Source organism: Protopterus annectens, chromosome 15.part0 (genome assembly GCF_019279795.1).
Source record: "Protopterus annectens isolate FY-2018-M chromosome 15.part0, PAN1.0, whole genome shotgun sequence".
Classification (NCBI taxonomy): Eukaryota; Metazoa; Chordata; order Ceratodontiformes; family Protopteridae; genus Protopterus; species Protopterus annectens.
The window spans coordinates 543,813,648-543,834,542 of record NC_056749.1 but is presented as its reverse complement, the minus strand read 5'-3'; the positions used below and the strand labels follow the sequence as shown (position 1 = coordinate 543,834,542).

General features: G+C 41.6%; 1 protein-coding gene across 3 annotated transcripts in view; it reads right to left on the bottom strand.

Annotated features, from left to right (window-relative positions):
- LOC122789915 overlaps positions 1–20,895 on the bottom strand; it is a 931,531-nt gene that overhangs the window by 628,597 nt on the left and 282,039 nt on the right. For all 3 annotated transcript variants that reach the window (XM_044057371.1, XM_044057370.1, XM_044057372.1), the window contains exon 4: positions 15,578–15,723. In XM_044057371.1, the coding sequence (XP_043913306.1) occupies positions 15,578–15,723 (146 nt within the window). The remainder of the gene's footprint in view (positions 1–15,577; positions 15,724–20,895) is intronic.

The following is a 20,895-nucleotide window of genomic DNA, read 5'->3' as shown; positions in this document are numbered from 1 at the left end:
CATTTATATGTTACACAAATGGAGAAATTGTTACTTGATACTACCGCATACCAATGTATTTCTATATCAATGGTGAATGCCATCATAGATAAAGTTTCTTTTTTAATTTTTGACTTACTGATAACTAATTTGATTGATGATTCACTTTTTAAGTATTTTAGTGTTCATAAGCCTGTTGTTCCCAGGATATATGGCCTACCTAAAATTCATAAGGATTTGCCACTTCCACATATGCGACCTATCGTTTCAGGTAGCGGCTGGTGTACTGAACCCCTCTCTATATACGTAGAAGGGACTTTACATGGCTTTTTGGACAATTGTTATACTATTTTAAAGGATACTAAGATGTTCCTACAATGGTTACATAATAGGATGGAGACTATAGATAGAGATGAGGAATTTGTTCTTGTGACTATGGATATAGAATCTCTGTTTACTAGTATACCAAATGTTTGGGGTGTTGACAGTATTAAGAGATTTTCTTACTGTGCACAAATTGTTGACTAATAATAAGATACAGTTAACTTGTACTCTATTAGAAATCATTTTAGAAAATAATATTATGTTCCAAGAACAGTTTTTCCTGCAAAAAGTTGGCGTAGCGATGGGCACTGCTTGTGCCAATAGCTACGCCAACTTAGCACTGGTTAGTTGGGAAGAGTAAAATGTTTTGTCTGCCACTAATCCATTTTTTGGACAAATACTGTGGTACATTAGATTTGTAGATGACGTTTTTATGTTATGGAAAGGCTCTGGCTCTGATTTAGACCAATTTCTGGATTATTTGCATTCAACAACTGATTTTTTAAGGTTTATACACCAGAGTTCAGCCACTGATACAAGTTTCCTTGATGTAAAGATCAGTAAATCTGACTTGAATCATCTCCGTAGTACTATATACCATAAACCTACTAGAAAGAACACATTGTTGCATAAATCTAGTATGCACTCTAGACACAGCCCTAGGTTAAGAGGGCAAGTCTTTAGGACACTCAGGTTACATGGTAGCGATAAAGATGCAGTAGCTGCATTGAACAATTTGAAAACTGAGTTTCTGGCTAGGAGATATTCTAATGCAGATATTGATAATACAATATCTGACGCCTGGAAGTTTAGAGATACTAGGTGCAGACCTTATTATAACCACAACAGAGCCATTGCAGATGCAACACATAGTGCCACAGATGGGAATTATTTTAAAGTGGTTTTCCAGTAATATTAATCAATATGTGGATGTTGTCAAGAAATACTGATATATTTTACAAGAAGTTCCTGGCCTTGTAGGCAAGGTTGGATTGACTCCACATTTTAGTTTTAGGAATAGTAAGTCACTTAAACAACATCTTTGTCATGGGGAAACACGCAAAAAGTTAAATTATTCTGCTCGCCGTGGAACTTTTCCGTACAGGTACTGTAGTGCCTGCCAGTTTATTTACAGCAAAAATAACTATATGCATCCTGCCAGGCATTTTTCGTTATACTCTAATCAATACTCAGATTGCAGAACAACTGATGTTGTCTATTTTTGTTTTTGTCAACAATGCCATGCCTATTATGTAGGCAAAACGAATAGAATGTTGAAAGATTGCATTTTAGAACATGCGAGATATATTACCAACTATAAACAGTCTAGTGCTTTGGCCTGTCATGTTATGTCTAATGATCGTTCACATTCTTTTAAATTCTTGGTTTTGCAACATATTTCTACGAACCCTAGAGGTGGTGACATAGAGAATATAACAGAGGGGTATGAGCAAAAATGGATATTGAAGCTTAATGCTGAGAAGTTTCCTGGATTGAATGCTGCCACTACCTTGGCCACCTTTTTAAAGGCTCGACCACTTATGCACCGATTTTAAGATCTTTTAGTAGACATTTTTAGATGTTTTTAGGCTTTCATATGTCTTACTTTTTCATACTGTCTTTGTTTTAACTTATATATGTATGTATATGGTCTTCTACACTATACATAGTATGTTTATATATGTTTTAGTTATTTAGTAAGTGTGTGTTCCATAATATGTATAGTACTCTCATTGAAGGATTCATTCTGGTAAGCCTCCCTTGATTATTGATTCTGTACAGCTTGCTAGCTTTAATTAGTCAAACTGGGAAATGGATGTTTGACTATTTAAATAATGTACCAAAAATAGAACAAAAACGGAATAAATGACTCCTGTAATCAAAGACGAAGCATAAAAATAAAATAAAACAGATGATAGGACTCAAACACGGCTGAGGCAATCAACTGTCCCTTTGTAGAAATACTCTGTGCATATAAATCCTCTGGAATAAACTGCAGCGTTAAAATCAGAAATAATTCATTAAAAGACAGAACGAGTTAGCGCTTTCACCTTAGATAGCTTCTTCAGACTCGGAATACAAAAATACAAAAACCCTGACAGTTTAAATAGTCAAAAGAGCGGGAAATTCAAATAATCAAACAATCAGCAGCAATAATTAGATGTAATAAAATGAAACAACACAATCACTCTCTTAAAGGAAAAAACATGGTAGCAACTAACTGCATAGTTGATTAGGCTCTAATAATGACTACATATACACATAAAGAACTGTATATTTATGCATAAACTTTCAGTTTCTTCATTTTCAAAAAAGGTTTAACAGAGAGCGTAGTATTAAGGCCTGGTGGAATGTCAGATCTAAACCTTAATATCCAAATGTTCTCCCTGCTTGCTGTGTGGTTCCTGATATCCCCTCCCCTAGCATTGACATGTACCTGCTCAATAATCCATATTTTATACCCATGATGTAGGGTTCATCAGGGAAGTTGTCAACTCTCACTGGAATGTTTTAATGGTAGATCCACACATTAAGGAGATTTTAGGTGATACACCATGTTTTAGATATAAAAACAAAAAAGAATTTGAAAAGGATACTCTGTGATAAAGGGCAGCCTGAACCTATTCCCAATATTTTACATCATGGCACCCATCCCTGTGGCTCATGTAACTTTTGTTATTTTATTGATTCCACCAACAATTTCATACATCCGGTTACCAGATACAATTACCATTTTAAAGTGAATGGTGACTGTTCAACTTGTAATGTGGTCTATCTGGCCGTTTGCCAACATTGTGGGTCATTCTATGTTGGCAAGACCAATAGACGCTTGAAAGACCGGATACGTGAGCACCTTTACGGCATTAGGATGTTACAGAAGACCAATGCCCTAGCCAGACATGTCATGGAGTGTGGTATTAACCACACATTCAAGTTTAAGATTATTGAGCAGGTACATGTCAATGCCAGGGGAGGGGATATCAGGAACCACACAGCAAGCAGGGAGAACATTTGGATATTAAGGTTTAGATCTGACATTCCACCAGGTCTTAATACTACGCTCTCTGTTAAACCTTTTTTGAAAATGAAGAAACTGAAAGTTTATGCATAAATATACAGTTCTTTATGTGTATATGTAGTCATTATTAGAGCCTAATCAACTATGCAGTTAGTTGCTACCATGTTTTTTCCTTTAAGAGAGTGATTGTGTTGTTTCATTTTATTACATCTAATTATTGCTGCTGATTGTTTGATTATTTGAATTTCCCGCTCTTTTGACTATTTAAACTGTCAGGGTTTTTGTATTTTTGTATTCAGAGTCTGAAGAAGCCATCTAAGGTGAAAGCGCTAACTCATTCTGTCTTTTAATAAATTATTTCTGATTTTAACGCTGCAGTTTATTCCAGAGGATTTATATGCACAGAGTATTTCTACAAAGAGACAGTTGATTGCCTCAGCCGTGTTTGACTCCTATCATCTGTTTTATTTTATATTTAAATGATGTGTTGGCTTTTTACTGTTGTCTGATGAAGCAACTTTATGTTGTGAAAGCGCTCACCACTTTCTGTTTTTTGTTTTTGTCTACCAATAAACATTTACAGTGTGTTAGCTTGGTGCATTTTCTTCTCCTGGGGATAGTCTCTACAGTGTCCGGTTCCTTCCATGCCCTGGTGGTAATCAGGTTGACCAGAGGGTCGGCAGGGGGGGGGACACCCAAGAGGTAGATGGGCCTGTGTCGACCACATTTAGGAATACCTACTCGTCCAAGGAAGGCTTTTTGGTGGACTCTTCCCCCCCCCCTTTGGCGGAGCATTTCCATAGTGTCTCCGAAGGAGACGTCGTCGGGGGGGTGACTTGGGGGAACCTTCCCCATCGGTATCCTCAGTAATGGTCTCAGGGGAGTCCAAGTGTCTCCTCTTGCACAGGTGTTTGTGAGGAATCTCCTCGGGGGGACTGTCCGAGGGGGGCTCACCAACGGATTTGTGTTCCTCCAGGGGAACGCATCAATGACACAGGCAGTCCCTGGGACTGGATGATGGAGGACAAACCGAGCTGCGAGGGAGTGGGGGCGGATCCTGAGGACAGAGTGAGGGGTCTCGATCCTTTAGACAGAACCCTCTCCACAGCATCGAATGCCGAAGGGGAACCGGCCTCTCTAAGACAGGTGGCCGGCACCCTCAGATCTGACGAAGGGATTGGAGTAGGAGCCGAAGCGCTCGGATCCAAGTGGATTGTGTGCACCGACCACAACGGAGCCGAAGACACACTCATCACCTCGGATCCGATGCCCGGCTCTCGGCTCCGAGAGCTCGGATCCGAAAGGGGATCCGATAGGCTTGAGGGCATGGCCAGCATCAAGGTAGTGATAACCATCAGCGCCAACTCCCTGACTCCAAGGCTCCTTGGATCCGAAGACTCCGAAACCCGGTAGTGGATCGGAGAAGGAGCTATCGGGGCAAACAGTGGAGCTGAACTCCCCCCCCCCCCCCAGAGGGGGAGGCAGCAACACTCCCATCTGCAGCTGAGTCTGTAAAAAGCGACACATCATCCGGTCCATATCTGCCTCCAAGAGGCTTCTAGTAGATCTGGACGAGGCCGCCGAAGCCGGTCAGGAGGGCCGATGCGACAGCCTCCTCATCCGGCTCCGGAGTAAAGCGTGGAGAACAGAGCCGTGGGCAGGAAGGCTTGGAAGTCCTCGATGGGGAAGGGAGAACCTTGGCGGGAGGGGCAGAGGGGTCCAATTCGGTCTGCCGTTTGTGGCTTCTCTCTCTCCCTTCTCTCTTTCCTGTCTTTTTTCGCCTTTCGATCTCCCTGGGACGAAGTGGGAGGGTGAGTCCCAGCCAGGGGAGGAGGGCCAGATGGTTGGGCAACCGCAGCCGCGGTTGTCGCTACAGAGGGAGAGGAGGAAGAAGAAGCCGATTCCGCGGATAGAAGGCCTACCAGAATCAGCTTATTCTGCCTGTCTCTCAAAGCCCAGGGGTTAAAGGTTGCACAAATTTGGCAGCCTGTGGAAAGATGGGCCATCCCCAAGCAAAGAACACACGGAGTGTGACCATCCGCTGGTGACAGCTTATGGCCACACTCAGTGCACTTAGAAAACGTAAGTTTTTGGCTATCAGCCATACCACACACTCACACGCACACCTGAAGGAAAAGGGGCCTACTGGTGATAGAGATAAGAAGGTAAGAGGGATATGGAGTAAAGTAATAAGAAAACGAATATCTATTCCAAAAGAAAAATTCTACACACACACACAAACAACTAAGTACCTAAAGTTTTATCTATAAAACTATAAAATACTTAACTCACCTGGAGCTCGAGGAATCCCATGCTTGGCAAAGCCGTGGCAAATGAGATCTGAGGATTGGAAGGAGGTTGCAGGGTAGTATGGGTAAGGGGGTGGAGCTTGGAGCTCGGATCTTTAGCTTGGTATGCTGCCGGCTCGGATCTGTAACCCACAGGTTGCTGATCAAATGAAGTTAACTACTACAGATCATTCAAGTTAACTACTACAGATCATTCATTTACACCACAATTTTCTAACTGAAACCTTCTAACATGATCTAAAAAATCCCAGGAATCACGGCAATATGAAGGCAAACATTGCACTAGCGGGTTCAAGGCAGACTCTAGATAAATAGACATTCCTTCTGTAATACTACCAGAGGCAGACACAATAGGCCTAAATGGGAGGTGGTTGGAATTTTTATGAATTTTAGGCATTCCAAAAAGGATACCTATACGCGGATGTTTCGTATAGAAGAAGTTATATAAGTTTACATTGATTTCTTTATTTAACAACATCATTCAATACTGAATGAACATATCTACCTGAGGTGTAGATCACATAAAAAAACTTCCTCATACTCTTTGATATTACTTAACATTTCTTCCATACTGGAAATATAATCAACTTTATTCGTAATTACCAAACCACCCCCCCTTATCTGCTTTCATAAATCTAAGCGTTTTCACATCACGTCAGTGCTTTTTAGTGAATTTTATTTAGTTTTCAGCTGGTTTTCACTAGGCCCTTGTGGTGAATTGTTTTCTTAGTTCTTATTTTACAATTATCTGTTTTTTTTTTGTTTTTGTTTTTTTGCTGTGGAGCTTTTTCTCATCTGGTCTCCACTGAAAAGGGCTCTCAACCCAGTCAGACTAACCCAATTACAAATGTCAAGTAAATAAATAAAATTTTCTGCAAAATTTTGTTTTACTAGAAGGAAAGTTTCTTGAAAACTGCAAGGAGGGAAGTGGTAGTAAAACAGCTGCTTGACAGCAGTTTTTGTTTCTTCTTTTCCAGTTCTACAATTTTATCAGGAGATTTACAAAATGTGGCATCTCTGAAGACTAGAATATTTAGAATTTGAGACTTAACATTATCAAGATAATCTCTAAGCCAAGACATGCCTGCTTATTCAAAACTATCCCTGAAGCAGAGGATCGTGACTATGCATTTAATATGCCCTAACTATATTCCTGCATGAAAACAGTTTTATCTGCTGGGACATTTAAATTCTCCAGCTTCTCTCTCTAATGTCACGGTCTAGCTAACTCTGACATTTTTCTGCATCTGACCAAGTCTGGAGCACTGACCAGAAAGTGTGTGCAAGGTAGTTCAATGATTTAATGCTTAGATGTCTAGTGGGACCTTTTTTGCTCTAGCTGTCAAAGATTCTTGGTTCTTTGTTGAATGGAAATGCAGCCAACGAAGAGCCATTTGTAAAGAGACAGTAAGAGAAAACAGTAGGTGGATCAGTCTTTCTCTAGGTGATTTTGTTCCATGCCTGTTAACCATCAAGTCTCTTCTTGATCAGACAGAGCTCAATGACTTCACTGCTCGAGGGATTTCACCCAGAACTGAGATGAGAGCCATTCAAGGTGGGGGTGTTAAGCTTACTGCCACTCCAGTAACTAGAGAGCATTTAGATACCCAAGCTCACCTCCTGAAGTAGGATGTACAAGCCACCTCTGTGGTCCACAATGCTCTTCTTTTGAGAGTGCACACTTCAGCACATGCTCATTTGTAAGGGCTAACACCCATACGTGATTTAGCAAGACTGCAACCAGGCCACCAGTATAGATTACCATTCCTCTTCCAAGAAACAGTAGTAGTGTGCGTGTGTGGTCATTTCCTCCCCTCTCTACCTCCACCTCCCAGTATGGGCCCACCACTTTTAAAGTCACCATATCATACACCAAACTCTGAATCCAGTGGCAGTCACCTTGTCAAAACAAGGCTCACCGAACAGCACTTCAATGAAGGCAAATGAGTAAAAGAAGCAAACTCCTTAATTGAAGACCCACTTTTATTTTTCATTAGAGAACATGAATAGGGAATTTATCTCAGTGATAAAGCTCATGAGGCAAATTCTAGGTTACTCTGCTCAGAAATAAATATGGCTATGACTAAGGAAATCATCATAATGAGGATGTAAACTGGAATAAGCTTGTGGGATTGAGGCAAACACGTCAGTTGGTCAAAATTTAACTTTTATGCTTTGTTTTTAAGTTACCACAGAAAAATCAGTCAAAGCTGACTATGATCCTCGGAGTGTACTGCGGTCACTAACAGCACATGTTTTTCTTTTAAGTTAGCATACAGTTTCCAAAGTTATAATGCACAGTTCTGAGGTTAGAAAGAAAGTTGACTTGCTGTTCTCTGCCTGACTATTGCTTATCTCTGTCTGCATCTGATATTTAACACCTACCCTCCCTGCCACTGTTGCACTTTTAAACTTGGTGGCTTTTGAGTTGCTTGCCCCTACTAAAGATCTGATTTTGGACACTCCTCTCAGTCACATCTCATCAGCTCATTCTACTGAGTACTGAGATTGGGAAGGCCCATCCCCTTAGTCTCTTTTAAACTTGAATCATCATCTGTTTCTTCCCTTCACACTTACTTTAAAAAAATGCACTTTATTCAGCTGCTTTTACTTTATATGTGCTTCTTCCTACTTTATTTTGCTTTTTGCTGCTTAAAGTGTTCAGTTGCATTTATTCTGTTACATTTGTTGCTGTTTGTTAGTAAGTTACTCTAAGCCTCTCAATTTTGTTTTAAGCACTTAGGCTTCAAACTAGTTATCTTACATAAGAAAGGTTTGTGGTCTACACTCTTGTGGTAGGAGAGGTGAATTACACCCTTCTAAACTGGAAACTGCTGGTTAAAAGCTTATTGTGTCTGTAATTCTAAAAATGTCTTAGTTCTGGATTAAGTGCTTGGACTTCAGGACAGCTATTTAACATTAAAAAGGTTTGTGGTCCACGTTCTTTGGAAGGACAGGGTAGCCTCTGCCATTTTGAGCTGGGAATTGCTGGTGAAAGCTTATTGTGGCTGTTATTCTAAACATCTTTGTTCTGATTTATTATACACTTCAGCTCCAAATCATTTTACATTAGGAAGGTTTGTGATCTAAACTCTTGTGGCAGGGGAAGATAGCCTTCACTTTTCTAAGCTGGGAACTGGTCGTGACGGCTTATTGTGTCTGTTATTCTAAACATCTTTGCTCTAGTGTGTGGTCTGCACTCTTGTGCTATTACTGTCTAGACAGATTTTTTTATTATTATTTATTTTTAACTACTAGAGCATCTAGTTTGCTCACTGCTGAGCACTGCATCAAGTTGCTTGCCTTTTTGACTTGTTCAATAATTTAAGATTTCCTCACTCCTCCCTAGTAGATCAGTGGCCATGCATAGGCACTTCTGTCTCTCTCTGTGGTCAGTCTGGTTGAGAAGGGTATTCTGAGGCATTGTAGCAACTGCCTCACATACACAGACAGCCCACTTATTCTTAATAAAGCAGTGTTTGCGAGGGGGGGTAAATGCACTAACGCTGAAGTCAAAACTCTCATACAACCAAAACTAATCTTACAGATGTTGTCAGTGATACTTGCACCATGCCTACTGCACAGGGTAAAAATCCTGCACATAAAACTACTTATGCTGAGGCACTTACAGGCAACCTTCCTAAAACAGTAAGACCTCCTTGCACAGTACAAAGAAAGGGTCCTCAGCCATCACATAAATGCTCTGTGAAAACACCAACCATAGCTACACATAGTAACACTGCATCCAATTCCTCTACTGCTAAGCCCTTAAGGCAAACACAGACAAATTCCCTAGTCATTGTTGACTCTATAGTGAGGCAGGTCAATGTCACCCTCACCAAACTGAGTACAGAGAGAGTTACAGTTAGCTGCATTTCCAGGGCTAGGATCTGTTAAGTCACACAGCCACTCAGGTCACTGAACCACTGGTACCAGTATGACTCTGTCATAGTCAATGTGGGTGTTAATGACCTGAGACGTGCCTCCCCTGACTATATGAAGCGAGACATGATCAAGCTTGCTGGTTGTGTGTCTCAGGCAGGTATAAGCCTAACACTCGGCAGCATACTACCTTCTCCAAGGATGATGCCACGTTACCAACAGAAAATGATCGATTTTAACAATTGGTTTAGCTTCTGACATCAGTCCAGGGGGGTAAAATATTTGATGGTCTCGGAGGGCATAGTTGACCGACCATACTGCTTTGCCAGGGATGGTCTGCATTTATCCCCACTAGGCTTTCGGATAAAGGCAAAGACCTTTTACACCCTATGGTGCCTTTTTTAGGCAATACCAAACTGATAAATCTACCGACTTAAGTGAGCCTATGAAGGAATATCTGAAGGTGGTACTGCTCAATGCTAGAAGTCTTAACAAGAAACTCCACTCCTGCAGGACTTTCTCTCCCTGGAGAGTGTAGACATCTGTATAGTAATGGAGACATGATTTACAGTTGCTGGGAGTATCCCAACAATGCAAGGTTATAATGCCTTTCACACTGTCAGACCACCTACTGCACAAGTGGGAACTAAAGGTGGAGGAGAGTCAGTCTACATTAAGACTAATCTCACATCCAGACTAGTTAAAAAGTGTATGACCCTCTGGAACTCATACATGCGCAACTCACCATAAACAGGGTGCCGTACCATATCCTTGCAACATATAGGTCCTCCTCCATGTCCTAGGAAGCCCATACTACATAATTCAATGTGCTAGAGTCCCTCGCCATTCAACCCAATGTGATACTCATGGGGGATCTCAACTACCCCTCTATAGACTGGGGAATCCTACATCACTTCTAATGCATAAGCCCAGTGATTCCCAAACTTTAATACCAACATCCTGGAACAGCTGGTCCATTCTCCTACCAAACATCTTTGACCCTGTACTCACGAACATGAGGTGTCAATGTTATTCACCCAATGTAATATCTTCACTTGTCAGAGCTGACCATAAGACAGTATTACATGAAATAAAAATTAAATCCGGGGATCCAGCAAAACCAAAAACCTTTAGGAACTATTCCAAGGCTACATTCTACTAAGCAACACCTTGGCTAAATTCTAATCATCCCCCAAACCTAGTAAACACCATAGAATATACCAAGCTATATACAAAATCTCTGTACAGCCATATGATAGCTGTATAGAGCGAGCTGTGCCCACTCATATTAAGAATAAGACAAACTCAAAAGGCAAGCCATTCTGGGAAATCACACTATCAATGTGTTATACAAAAAAAGAAAAAACTCTTGGCCTAGCATTGGAGGAACACATCCCTATATAAAAGCCCCCTGACCAATCTAAACAGGCAGCTAAGAGGGTTAACCAATACTTCAAAGGCTAAATAATGTGTATTTCGGCTTTTCCCGGTTAGGGGTCGTCACAGCGGAACTCCGGTCCGCTAATGATTGGCTGTAGCTTTTTACGTGCCGAGTTGCCGGCCATGACGCACAACCTTCAATGAAGGTACGCCCATTCACACATGTCTCCACACAGAATCTGAAGAAAAAATAGCTTGTCAGGCAAAGGACAACTACACAGCTTTCTACATCTACGTCCATTACCTCAGAGGAAATACACAAAACAATGTGCAGAACTTATTTTAAATGGCATCACTCACACTGAACTGGAAACCACTGTCAACCATTTTGGATGATAGGTTCAGCTCAAATCCACCCCCCCCCCCCCAACAACAGTCCGAAGGAAATACCACATAACACAATCTCTCCATCCATTACTAGAGAACAGGTCATTTATGCACTTTTGAAGGAAAAAGAAAGAAAAAACACTGCATTGATAGGCTTGGATAAATCAAGAGATGTTAAATAAATAGCATGAAACATGACCTCTCAGGTCCACTTTAACTTTTCAACTGGAGACTTCAATCAGGTTTTGTGCCCAAAGATGGCTACAGTCATTACCCTGCACAAAGGAAGTCCAAATGATCCAGGTAACTACAGTCTCATAAGTCTTACCAACCTCATATATAAGGCCATGGAAAGAATCATCATGGACATGATAAATGAGGACATAGGTAACCTGCAAACGCTGGACCCATCTTAGTTCAGCTTTGTTAAAGGAAGGTCATGCCTACTAAATCTGGTGGGTGGACTATTTTGAGAGGGTCATCAAAGCACTGGATGAAGGTAAGACTATGCATATAGCTGACCTTGACCTGGCCAAGGTTTTGATACAATAGCCTATTCAGGTATAAACCCTTTTATCACTCGCTGGATAGCCAACTAGCTCACCCAGGAGGTCAAAATAGGTGAGGCCACCTCCACCAACAAGCCAGTGGAGTCCTCCCAGGGCTCGGTATTAGGCCCACTCCTTTTTGGCAACTATTTCTCTGAAATGGAAGCAAATGCTAAAGTTTACGGCTGACAGTTGGCAGATGATTGGAAGCCGGGGGTTATCATCAACTCCCCTGCAGACACAAACATTCCTCAACAAGATCCATCTCTGAATTAATAAATGGTGCCAAAGCCATGATCTTAAACTCAATGCTAACAAATGCATAATTATACCCTTTGGGAAATCAACCATCCCAGCTAATTGCCATGTTGATAACACACCCCTAAGAGTCGGCCCAGTGGTCAGGGATCTGGGTACGCACACAGACAGTAGCCTTACCTTTGACCACTATGTGGCCACAGTATTGAAAAAATCCTTTTATACTGAGCAACTTATAAGTAAGGGCATGGCATCTAGGTCCAAAGAGGTCATTATCCCGCTGTACTCTGCCCTTATCAGACTAACCATAGAGTACAATACTCCCTTTGGTATGAAACTGATCAGGCATATGCAGCAACTAGAGCAACCTCAAAGGTTCCTTACAAAAAGGATACAAGGCATAACAAATCTGCCTTACGCAGAGCACCTTAAAGCTCTTTTCCTCCACTCAGTCTCCTATAGATTGCTGAGGGGTTTTCTATGCCTGGCTTTTAAGGCAACCGCAAACCTGACACTTGTGTGTCTCTTACATATCCATAAGTCAAAAAGTCAAAGTACCAGAAATACAAGGCCTAGGGACCTGAATTTTGTTTGTGATTTAAACAGAACATGCTGGAGAGACAAATGAGTGTCCCAGAGATTGCCCCTCCTATGGAACATCCATGTGAAGCGGAGTTCGTCTATTACCCAGTTTAAACACAAACTAGGCAAATGGATGGGGAATAGGAAATTTACACCAGGCCTGGCATTCATGTCCCTTATGGAGAGAGGTAGCTTATAAATGCCTGGGCCTCAGTGTTCTATTTGAATTCATGACATCATTATTCTTTTGGGAAAACTTGTCTAGGCTCAGAAGGGCCCATTGGGTCATTAGCCTAGTAACAGTCTATGAATCTACGATTGCTCAAATATATGTTACAGAAAGGTCCACATTTGTAGAGCAAAGTTAACTTTCTTTACTTTGTTATCCACAGAGGAGGGTGACCCATATGCTGGAGAAGACTTCATGCACCCCCCTTTAATATTACAAGTTACTTTCAAAGTACTGAAACTTCAGATAAAGCTACAATACAAAAATAAGTCTGCTCAGTAGCTAAGAGATAAACATTTGCCTCTGCAGGTCAGACAATATGGGATCTATTACTGACCTGGAGACTGAGGAGTTGGAGTCACTGGCTAATGCCAGTACTCCCTTCCCTAGGAGAAACAGGCAGTTAGGTTCAATACAATGCAGGCACCTACCAGACAGATGGGTATGCAAAATGCAACATGTGGACCAAGCATGTATGCTTGACTCTGGCAAACTGAATCTGTATAGGAGCCTGTATGGAATATCTGCAGGAATGCACAAACTCAGGATGCAAAGTAGATCCACTTTAGTTGCTGGGGGAGGGGTTACAGGATGCAAAGCAGATCCACTTTAGTTGCTGGCGGAGGGGTTACAGCCTGAAAATGAAAAATCTTAAATGAGTGTTTATCAGCTGCTGGAGAGGAGGACTTACGTACAGAAAACTTCTTGCAGCTGCCTGGGTAACAGCTGTGTTTTAACTCTCTCTCACTCTTTGGCAATGTGACACACAAGGGTACAGACATGGTAAAAGCTAGATCATGCATGAAGAATGGGAAGTACTACATAAAACAGGTCAAAATATAAAACAGTAAATGCTCTGCTCAAGTCACATGGTCATAACAACAGTTTTTGAGGAACTGGTCCTCACATAAACAAACATCTGAGTAATTAATATTTGATGTCTCCTTCTCCATCTATTCTTTCCTTTCCCTACTATAAAAGCTACATCAGACTCATTTTATCTCAGTTCTGAATTTTTGTTTAGGAGGGTGTTATTAAGGGAAAGAATACTTAAGTTTATCTTATGTGCTTGCTGCTACTGTTTATGGTTAATTGAGCTTTACAGAAATGTCACAGTTTTCCCCCATTAGGACTAAAGGTCTATTTTGTTACAGCCAAGGTGATGAGGTTCAAAATATGCCCATTATACACATTTAATAATAATTACCATGGTTTTAACACAGAAATTATTGATCTGATTGTCAAGCTTCTCATGGAGAACAGAGTTTGAGTATGTGCCAACCTATTTTCTTATCTGCACACTAATAACCTTCTCACTATGGTGGAACTACCAGGATTTGTCTTGAAAGATCAAGGGTGAAAAAGACAGGGATATCTCTTTTTCTACAGATACAGGGACCTCAGACTTGATGTTTGCATGTGTGTGTGTGTGTGTGTGTGTGTGTGTGTGTGTGTGTGTGTGTGTGTGTGTGTGTGTGTGTGTGTATACACACACATGTATGTTATGTGTATATACTTATTTAAATTACACGCACAAAAAACAGAAGCTGAGTTGGGGGTGCAGCCCATCAGACCGGGAGAATTTGGGACACTTGTTCTTTGCTAAAAAGCTTTTTTGACATTTTTGTTTTTCACTTCAAAGGCTGTTCAGATTTGAGTGATATCACCATTTTGTGACTGCAGTTTTGGCCATCAATCACTAAACTATTGTGTTTTTATTAGGAAGTAAATTTTAGTGTGCAAGGCCAATGGCCCCTTACTCAGAAACCACTGCTATGGGGATTGGCTTTACTACTTTCCATAGGGCACAACAGACACTGGAATGATTACATGAATTAGGATGATTCAGAGAGCACAGCTCCTTCCATGGGGGAAAGACAGCTCTGTGTGCCCCCTTCCCCAAAAGATGCTTTTTTTTGTACCTTCTAAATGTGTCTCACATTCAAGAAAATTGCTTTCAGTGGGTTGGTCTCCCGAAGTGAACATCACTAAATCTCAAGTGAGCAAAACAAGCCAAGACCAAATCTAGTATCTGCTTGTTCTCAATAGTAGATTGTCTAACACTTTTTAGTGTGATCTGCTACTGCACAAGATTTTGCATTTTTTTACATAAACTTTTGTCATTAAAACACTTAGCACACTATCTCACTGGTTATGGGCAGCACACAGTGGCACAGTGTTAAGCTCTCTCTCTCTCTCTCTCTGAGGTCCATGATTTTATCCCGACTCTGGTTACTATCTCTGAGTAGTCTGCATGGATTATCTCTAGGTATTCTTGTTCCTTTCCATATCTCAAAAAACATGCCGACTGATTAGCTAATCTAAAGTGCTCATATAGGTTCATAGGTTAGGATTAGGCTAACTGCCTTTGTGGGACATTTTAAGCCTAGTCATTTATCCTATCTGAGAATCAAAACTAGGACCTTATGTTTGTAAGGTAAAGACCTTAACCATTATGCTAACCTCCCACTCTACACTATATTTACCCTTAAGTTGTGGTAGGGGGTCTTGGCTTAAAAGGATCCATGAAGAACAGTTACTTAACCAGTAACCAAACATATCAATTAAAAACTTTATTGTATATTAGGAGGCCTTAATGCATTACACAAGTAAAAAAACAGACAAATATCAGGAATTCTTCAAACGGATGCAGCTACATTGAAAAATAAAAAGCCCTTGCCTTAAGTTCAGCACTGTCAATGTTCAGATAGGGATACACATGGTCTTCCTCCTGCAACTCTTTGTTCACAAAAGAGACATTTTTTTTCCCTTCTTCTGGCACAGATGGAACAGAAGCATTCAACGTCAAGCCAAAACGAGCGTTACCTTGAAAAAAAAAATAGTAGTAAGAAAAATGTTTTCATTTAACAACTCCAATTTCTACAACTACACTAAAGCCTTTACAAAACACTTCTTCTTTTATGTATGAGGCATATAGCACCACCCCCACCACTTCCAATCCCATATACTTGTGAAGCTTTTACAGTGCTTAACACAATGTACCTGAATGACTTAAAATACAGCTGAGTAGGAGTAACTCAACATAAACAATATATATTTATTTATTATTTTTATTTATTTTATATTTGTTTACCGGGAAAGTCTGACTAGGCATGGATCCCATTTTCGGCAGAGGTCCAGGGAGAAAAGCTCCATGAAAATTAGTACAGCAAATACAGTAAATACAATACACATGTTAATAAAGTACAGTACAGTCTCAAAAAGTTAACAAGGTACAGTTTCACGGCCAAGAAAGGAGCAAAACGTAGCTATACTAGAAGGAGCACAGTGTGTTACAATAAACAATATATTTGAAAGGTCATTTTGTTCAGTCATTTGTTTACACTCATCAGTGACTAGTACAGTAAACACACATTGATTAAGTGAAAGGAGGTGTTGCAAGCTTTCATAGAAGGTTAAAGTATGATATGATCTAATTAAGTGAAGCACTCCCAAGGTGAGAACACTTACATGACCATGAACTACGAAAATGGAACTGGAGGAGTTTTTTTAAATTATTTTTGTTTTCAGTGGTCCTAATATCTATGGGGATGGTATTCCATGCTTTTGCAACAGAAATGGAAAACAAGTTGCCCCCAGAGCTATTGTTGCTTTATGCCTATGTCAGCCAGTGCTTTACTGGTGGATCATAATAGGTGTTTGTTAGAGCAGATATTAAGGAAAGCTTGAAGATCAGGAACTCTATCGGGATAATACAGAATTTGGTGGGCTATTGTAAGCTGGTTATATGTGAGCAGGTTGGGTAATTCTAGCCAGGATAGTTGCTTGATCGCTATGCAGTGGTGTGTCCTGAAGAGAGAGCCAGTAGCAAACCTAACTATTTTATTGTAACAGGTGTTTCGTTTGTTAAAGTCTGCTTTGTTTAGGTTGATGAGTATGGGGGAGGCACAGAAGAGTGTGGATAGTAGGTGGGTTTTTGCAATCATGGCTTTAATGTCACTGGTGAGGTACTTTCTGCATATATAGGGTTCCGAGTTTTTTTACGGACGTTCTTTATCTGTGCAATGTGCATATCGAACTTCATGTTGTGATCTATGATAACCCCTACAAGTTTGGTTTGTCGGACAGGTATGACAGGGGTGCTATTAGATGAGAATATTGTGAATGGTGGTATGGGGTCTAAGGCTCTAGTGGGATAGAATATCATTAGCTGTGTTTTATTTGGGTTAAGTATTAGATGAGAACTGACTAACCAGGATTCAACAGTGGTAAAGGACTCCTGTGTCAATTCCTGTTGTTGAGGGAGTGATGGGGTGGAGTAGATTAGAGAGGAGTCATCTGTGTACTGGACTAGAGTGGCGTGTCAGGTAGCTTTGTGGAGTTGGTTGGTGAATATGTTGAAAAGAAGGGGTCCAAGAATGGATCCTTGGGAACCACCCTAGGGTGACAGGGTAGGAGAGGACATAAGGAGTTTTGCCATTTTACTGACTGTTGGTGGTTGGTTAGCTAGTCTTGAAACCACACTAGTGTGGAGTGGCTGAGATCAAGATCAGAGAGAGCAGAAAGGAGTCTGGGATGGCAGACAGTATCGAAGGCCTTGAAAAGATCAAGGAATTCACTGAATACTAGGTTATCATTGTTTCGATGTTGGTTTACTGTGTTGGTAAAGCTAATAAGGGATGTGGTAGTGCTGCCATAAGGCAGAATCCGTGCTGGGTGTCGGTTAGCAATTAGCAATTTATTACTTAGGAGACAGTGCATTACTTGGGAATGTATACATTTTTCAAGCATTTTAGATAAGGGGATAGAATGGCAATTGGACGGTAATTAGATAAGTTCCAGTTACCTCCGCTGTGCAGTGGTTATGATACGTGAAAATTTTCCACAGAGAAGGAACTGGTTGTTCTTATAAAGAAAGTACAGTTGTGTACACTTACCGTAAATGTAGATGTTCAAGTGTATTCACTGTTGCAGTCATTACATTTGGGTCATCTCCCTGCAGGTAGCCCTCAGCCGGCCTGGATACCAGAGACTTGGATTCCTGCATCAGATGCTGTGTCTTCTTCCATGACGTCAGGTCGTCAGGGGTATAAAACATGCAGCTGACACCATTACATCAGTTTTTCTTGCCCCAGATGTCAGGTGCCCTCACAAAGGAAAGCAATTATATATTATGTTACACCTCCATCAAAAAGCAAATACACCAGAAAGCTTAAAGCAAAAAGCAAAGGTAGAGCCAAGAGAAGTCAGGGGGCTGGAGGGAGGGTAACCAGGACTGCAACAGTGAATATACTCTAACATCTACATTTATGGTAAGTGTACACAACTGTACTATATTCTTAGTGTTTCACTTTTGCAGTCATTACATTTGGGTTGATTCCCAAAGCTAAGAAAGGGAGGAGGAAGTTAGAGAGCATTAGGGCCAGCTATTAAGCCCTGCAAAACTGCAGTGGCAAAACCAGCTCTGGATTTAGAAAAAAATAGGCAAGTGGTAATGCTTGGTGAAGGTATGTACAGTGCTCCAGGTAGCAGTTTCTAGGATGTCCCTGGTAGGGACCCATCTGAGAAAGGCTGTAGAGGTAGATGCAGCCCTGGTGGAATGTGATCTTATCCCCTGTGGGATAGGTTTTCCATTGTGCTTATAGCAGAAATTAATGCAATGGGCTATCCATTTAGAAATGGTTTGCTTTGAAATGGCCTTCCCCTCTGCCCCTGCAGCAAAGCCAACTAAGCAGCTGTTCAGATTTTCTGAGAAGCTTAGTCCTGTCCAAATAAAATCTAAGTTGTCTGTGCACGTCCAAAGAGTGCAGAATTTGTTCTCCTTTGTTTTGCAGATTCAGGAAAAAGATAGGCAAATGAATGGACTGATTTAGGGCCACACTAGACACAACCATGGGCATAAAGGAAGGATTGGTCCTGAGGGAAACCCTGTCTACATGGAAGATAATGAAGGGCTCCACTGCCATGAGGGCCTGTAATTCCAACACTCTTCTTGCTGAAGTGATGGCTTGAAGGAAGGCTGTTTTCCAAGACAGAATTTCAACTCTGCAGTTGCAGCTGGTTCAAATGGAGGTAGAGTGAGCTTTTCAAATACAAAGTTAAGGTCCCAGGCTGGAGTAGGGGCTTGCCTGGGGGGGGGGGGGTCTTACATTTTTAGCCCCTCTGAGGAATTGCTTTAACAGGGGGTGAGAGAAGAGGGGTGGTTCAGTATTATAATGTGCTGAAATTGCAGAGGCATGAAGTTTAATTGACGAGAAGGATAAGCCCTTGTGGAGCATTTCTGTTAAGTACTGAAAAATATGAGGTAAGCTTGGCACCGTAGTGCCCATACCCTGGGTCTGGCTCCAGGAACAGTATCTTTTCCACTTTTCAGCATAGGATTTTCTAGTACTAGGTCTCCTTGCTTCCAGAATGACATCCAGCATCTGCTTACTGGGGGATGCTATTGGAGAGGTCAAGGAATTAGCCAGGCTGCAAGGTTCAGGGTTTGAAGCTGAGGGTGCAGAATCTGGCCCGCCTGCTGGGACAGCAGGGAAGGTGTCTTGAGGTAGGTGCCATGGATCCAGCCATATCATGCTGCGCAGGAGGGGGTACCAGTGCTGGTGGGGCCAGTCTGGTGTAATAAGTTTTGCCCTTGGTTTGTCCTGTTTGATCTTTAGCAGAACCTTCGAGAGGAGAGGTAGAGGGGGAAAGGCATAAACAGAGAGACTTTCCCAGGTAAAGGACAGAGCATCCACTTTCCAAGCTTGACTGTGGGGAGTCCTTGTGCAGAATTTCTCCAACTGGTAGTTCTGGGGGGAGGCAAATCGGTCTATCCTCAAGAGGTTGAATATTTTTGGTTCCAGTTTCCATTCATGTGGGTCCATGAGATTTCTGCTTAGGTCGTCTGCCAGTGAATTTAGCTTGCCTGGCAGGAATTGAGCTTGCAGGTGCACTTGGTAGCTCAAGGCTGTGTTCCACAGAGTCATGGCTAGTCTGCAGAGAGGGTTCGAGTGGGTTCCCCCCTGCTTGTTTAGGTACCACATAACTATAGTGTTGTCTGTCTTTACCAATAACTGTCTTGGAAGGATGTGGTCTTTGAAGGCTGTCAGAGAATTCTGTACAGCTAAAATTTATTTTTGGTTGATATGCAGGTGCATCTGACTCGGGTACCATTTGCCCTGAATGCACTGCCCTGCCAAGTGAGCCCCCCATACATAGTCTGATGAGCTGTTGTTAGGGTTTGGGCGGCAGGGGGGGGTAGATTGAAAAGGAGCCCCTTTTTGTGGTGGCAGGCCTCTGCCCACCAAAGGAACTCTGTATTTATACAAGGAATGATAAGAATCACTGATTCCAGGTCCTGAGAATGTTGACACCATAGGCTTTTTAGATACCATTGTAGTTTCCTCATATGCAGTCTTGCATATGGAATTAGTAGAATGCAAGAGGCCATGAACCTGAGGGCTTGCAAAATTTTCCTTGCAGACAGCTGGGTCTTTGTGGTCAGTAATTTGAAGTAGGTTGTCAAATAAACTTGTTTCTCTGGCATGAGGTAAGCCATCTGGGAAGTTGTGTTCAAGCTTGCTCCCAGGAATACAATCTACTGACAGGATATTAGATGAGATTTCTTTTCGTTTTTGGTGTACCCCAGCGACGTTAGAAGTTTCTTTACAAATGCCAGATGATTTAATAGCATGTCCTGGCTTTCTGCCTGAATCAGACAATCGTCCAGGTATGGGTATATTTGAATATTTCTCTGGCTGGAGATAGACACTTTGTGAACACCCTGGGTGCAGTAGATAAGCCAAAGGGAAGTGCAGAGAACTGATAGTGCATGGCGCCTGCCCTGAAGCATAGGTATTTCCTGCAAGAGTCCCTTACTGGAATGTGCAGGTAAGCTTCCTTTAAGTCTAAGGTTGCCAACCAGGCATCTTTGCCTAGCATAGGAAACAGCTGTTGGAAGTGTTAGAATTTTGAGATTACCAAAAAGGTGTTTAGAATAGAGAGGTCCAGGATAGGATGCCAAGAGCCATCTTTTCTGGGTACCAGGACAAGTCT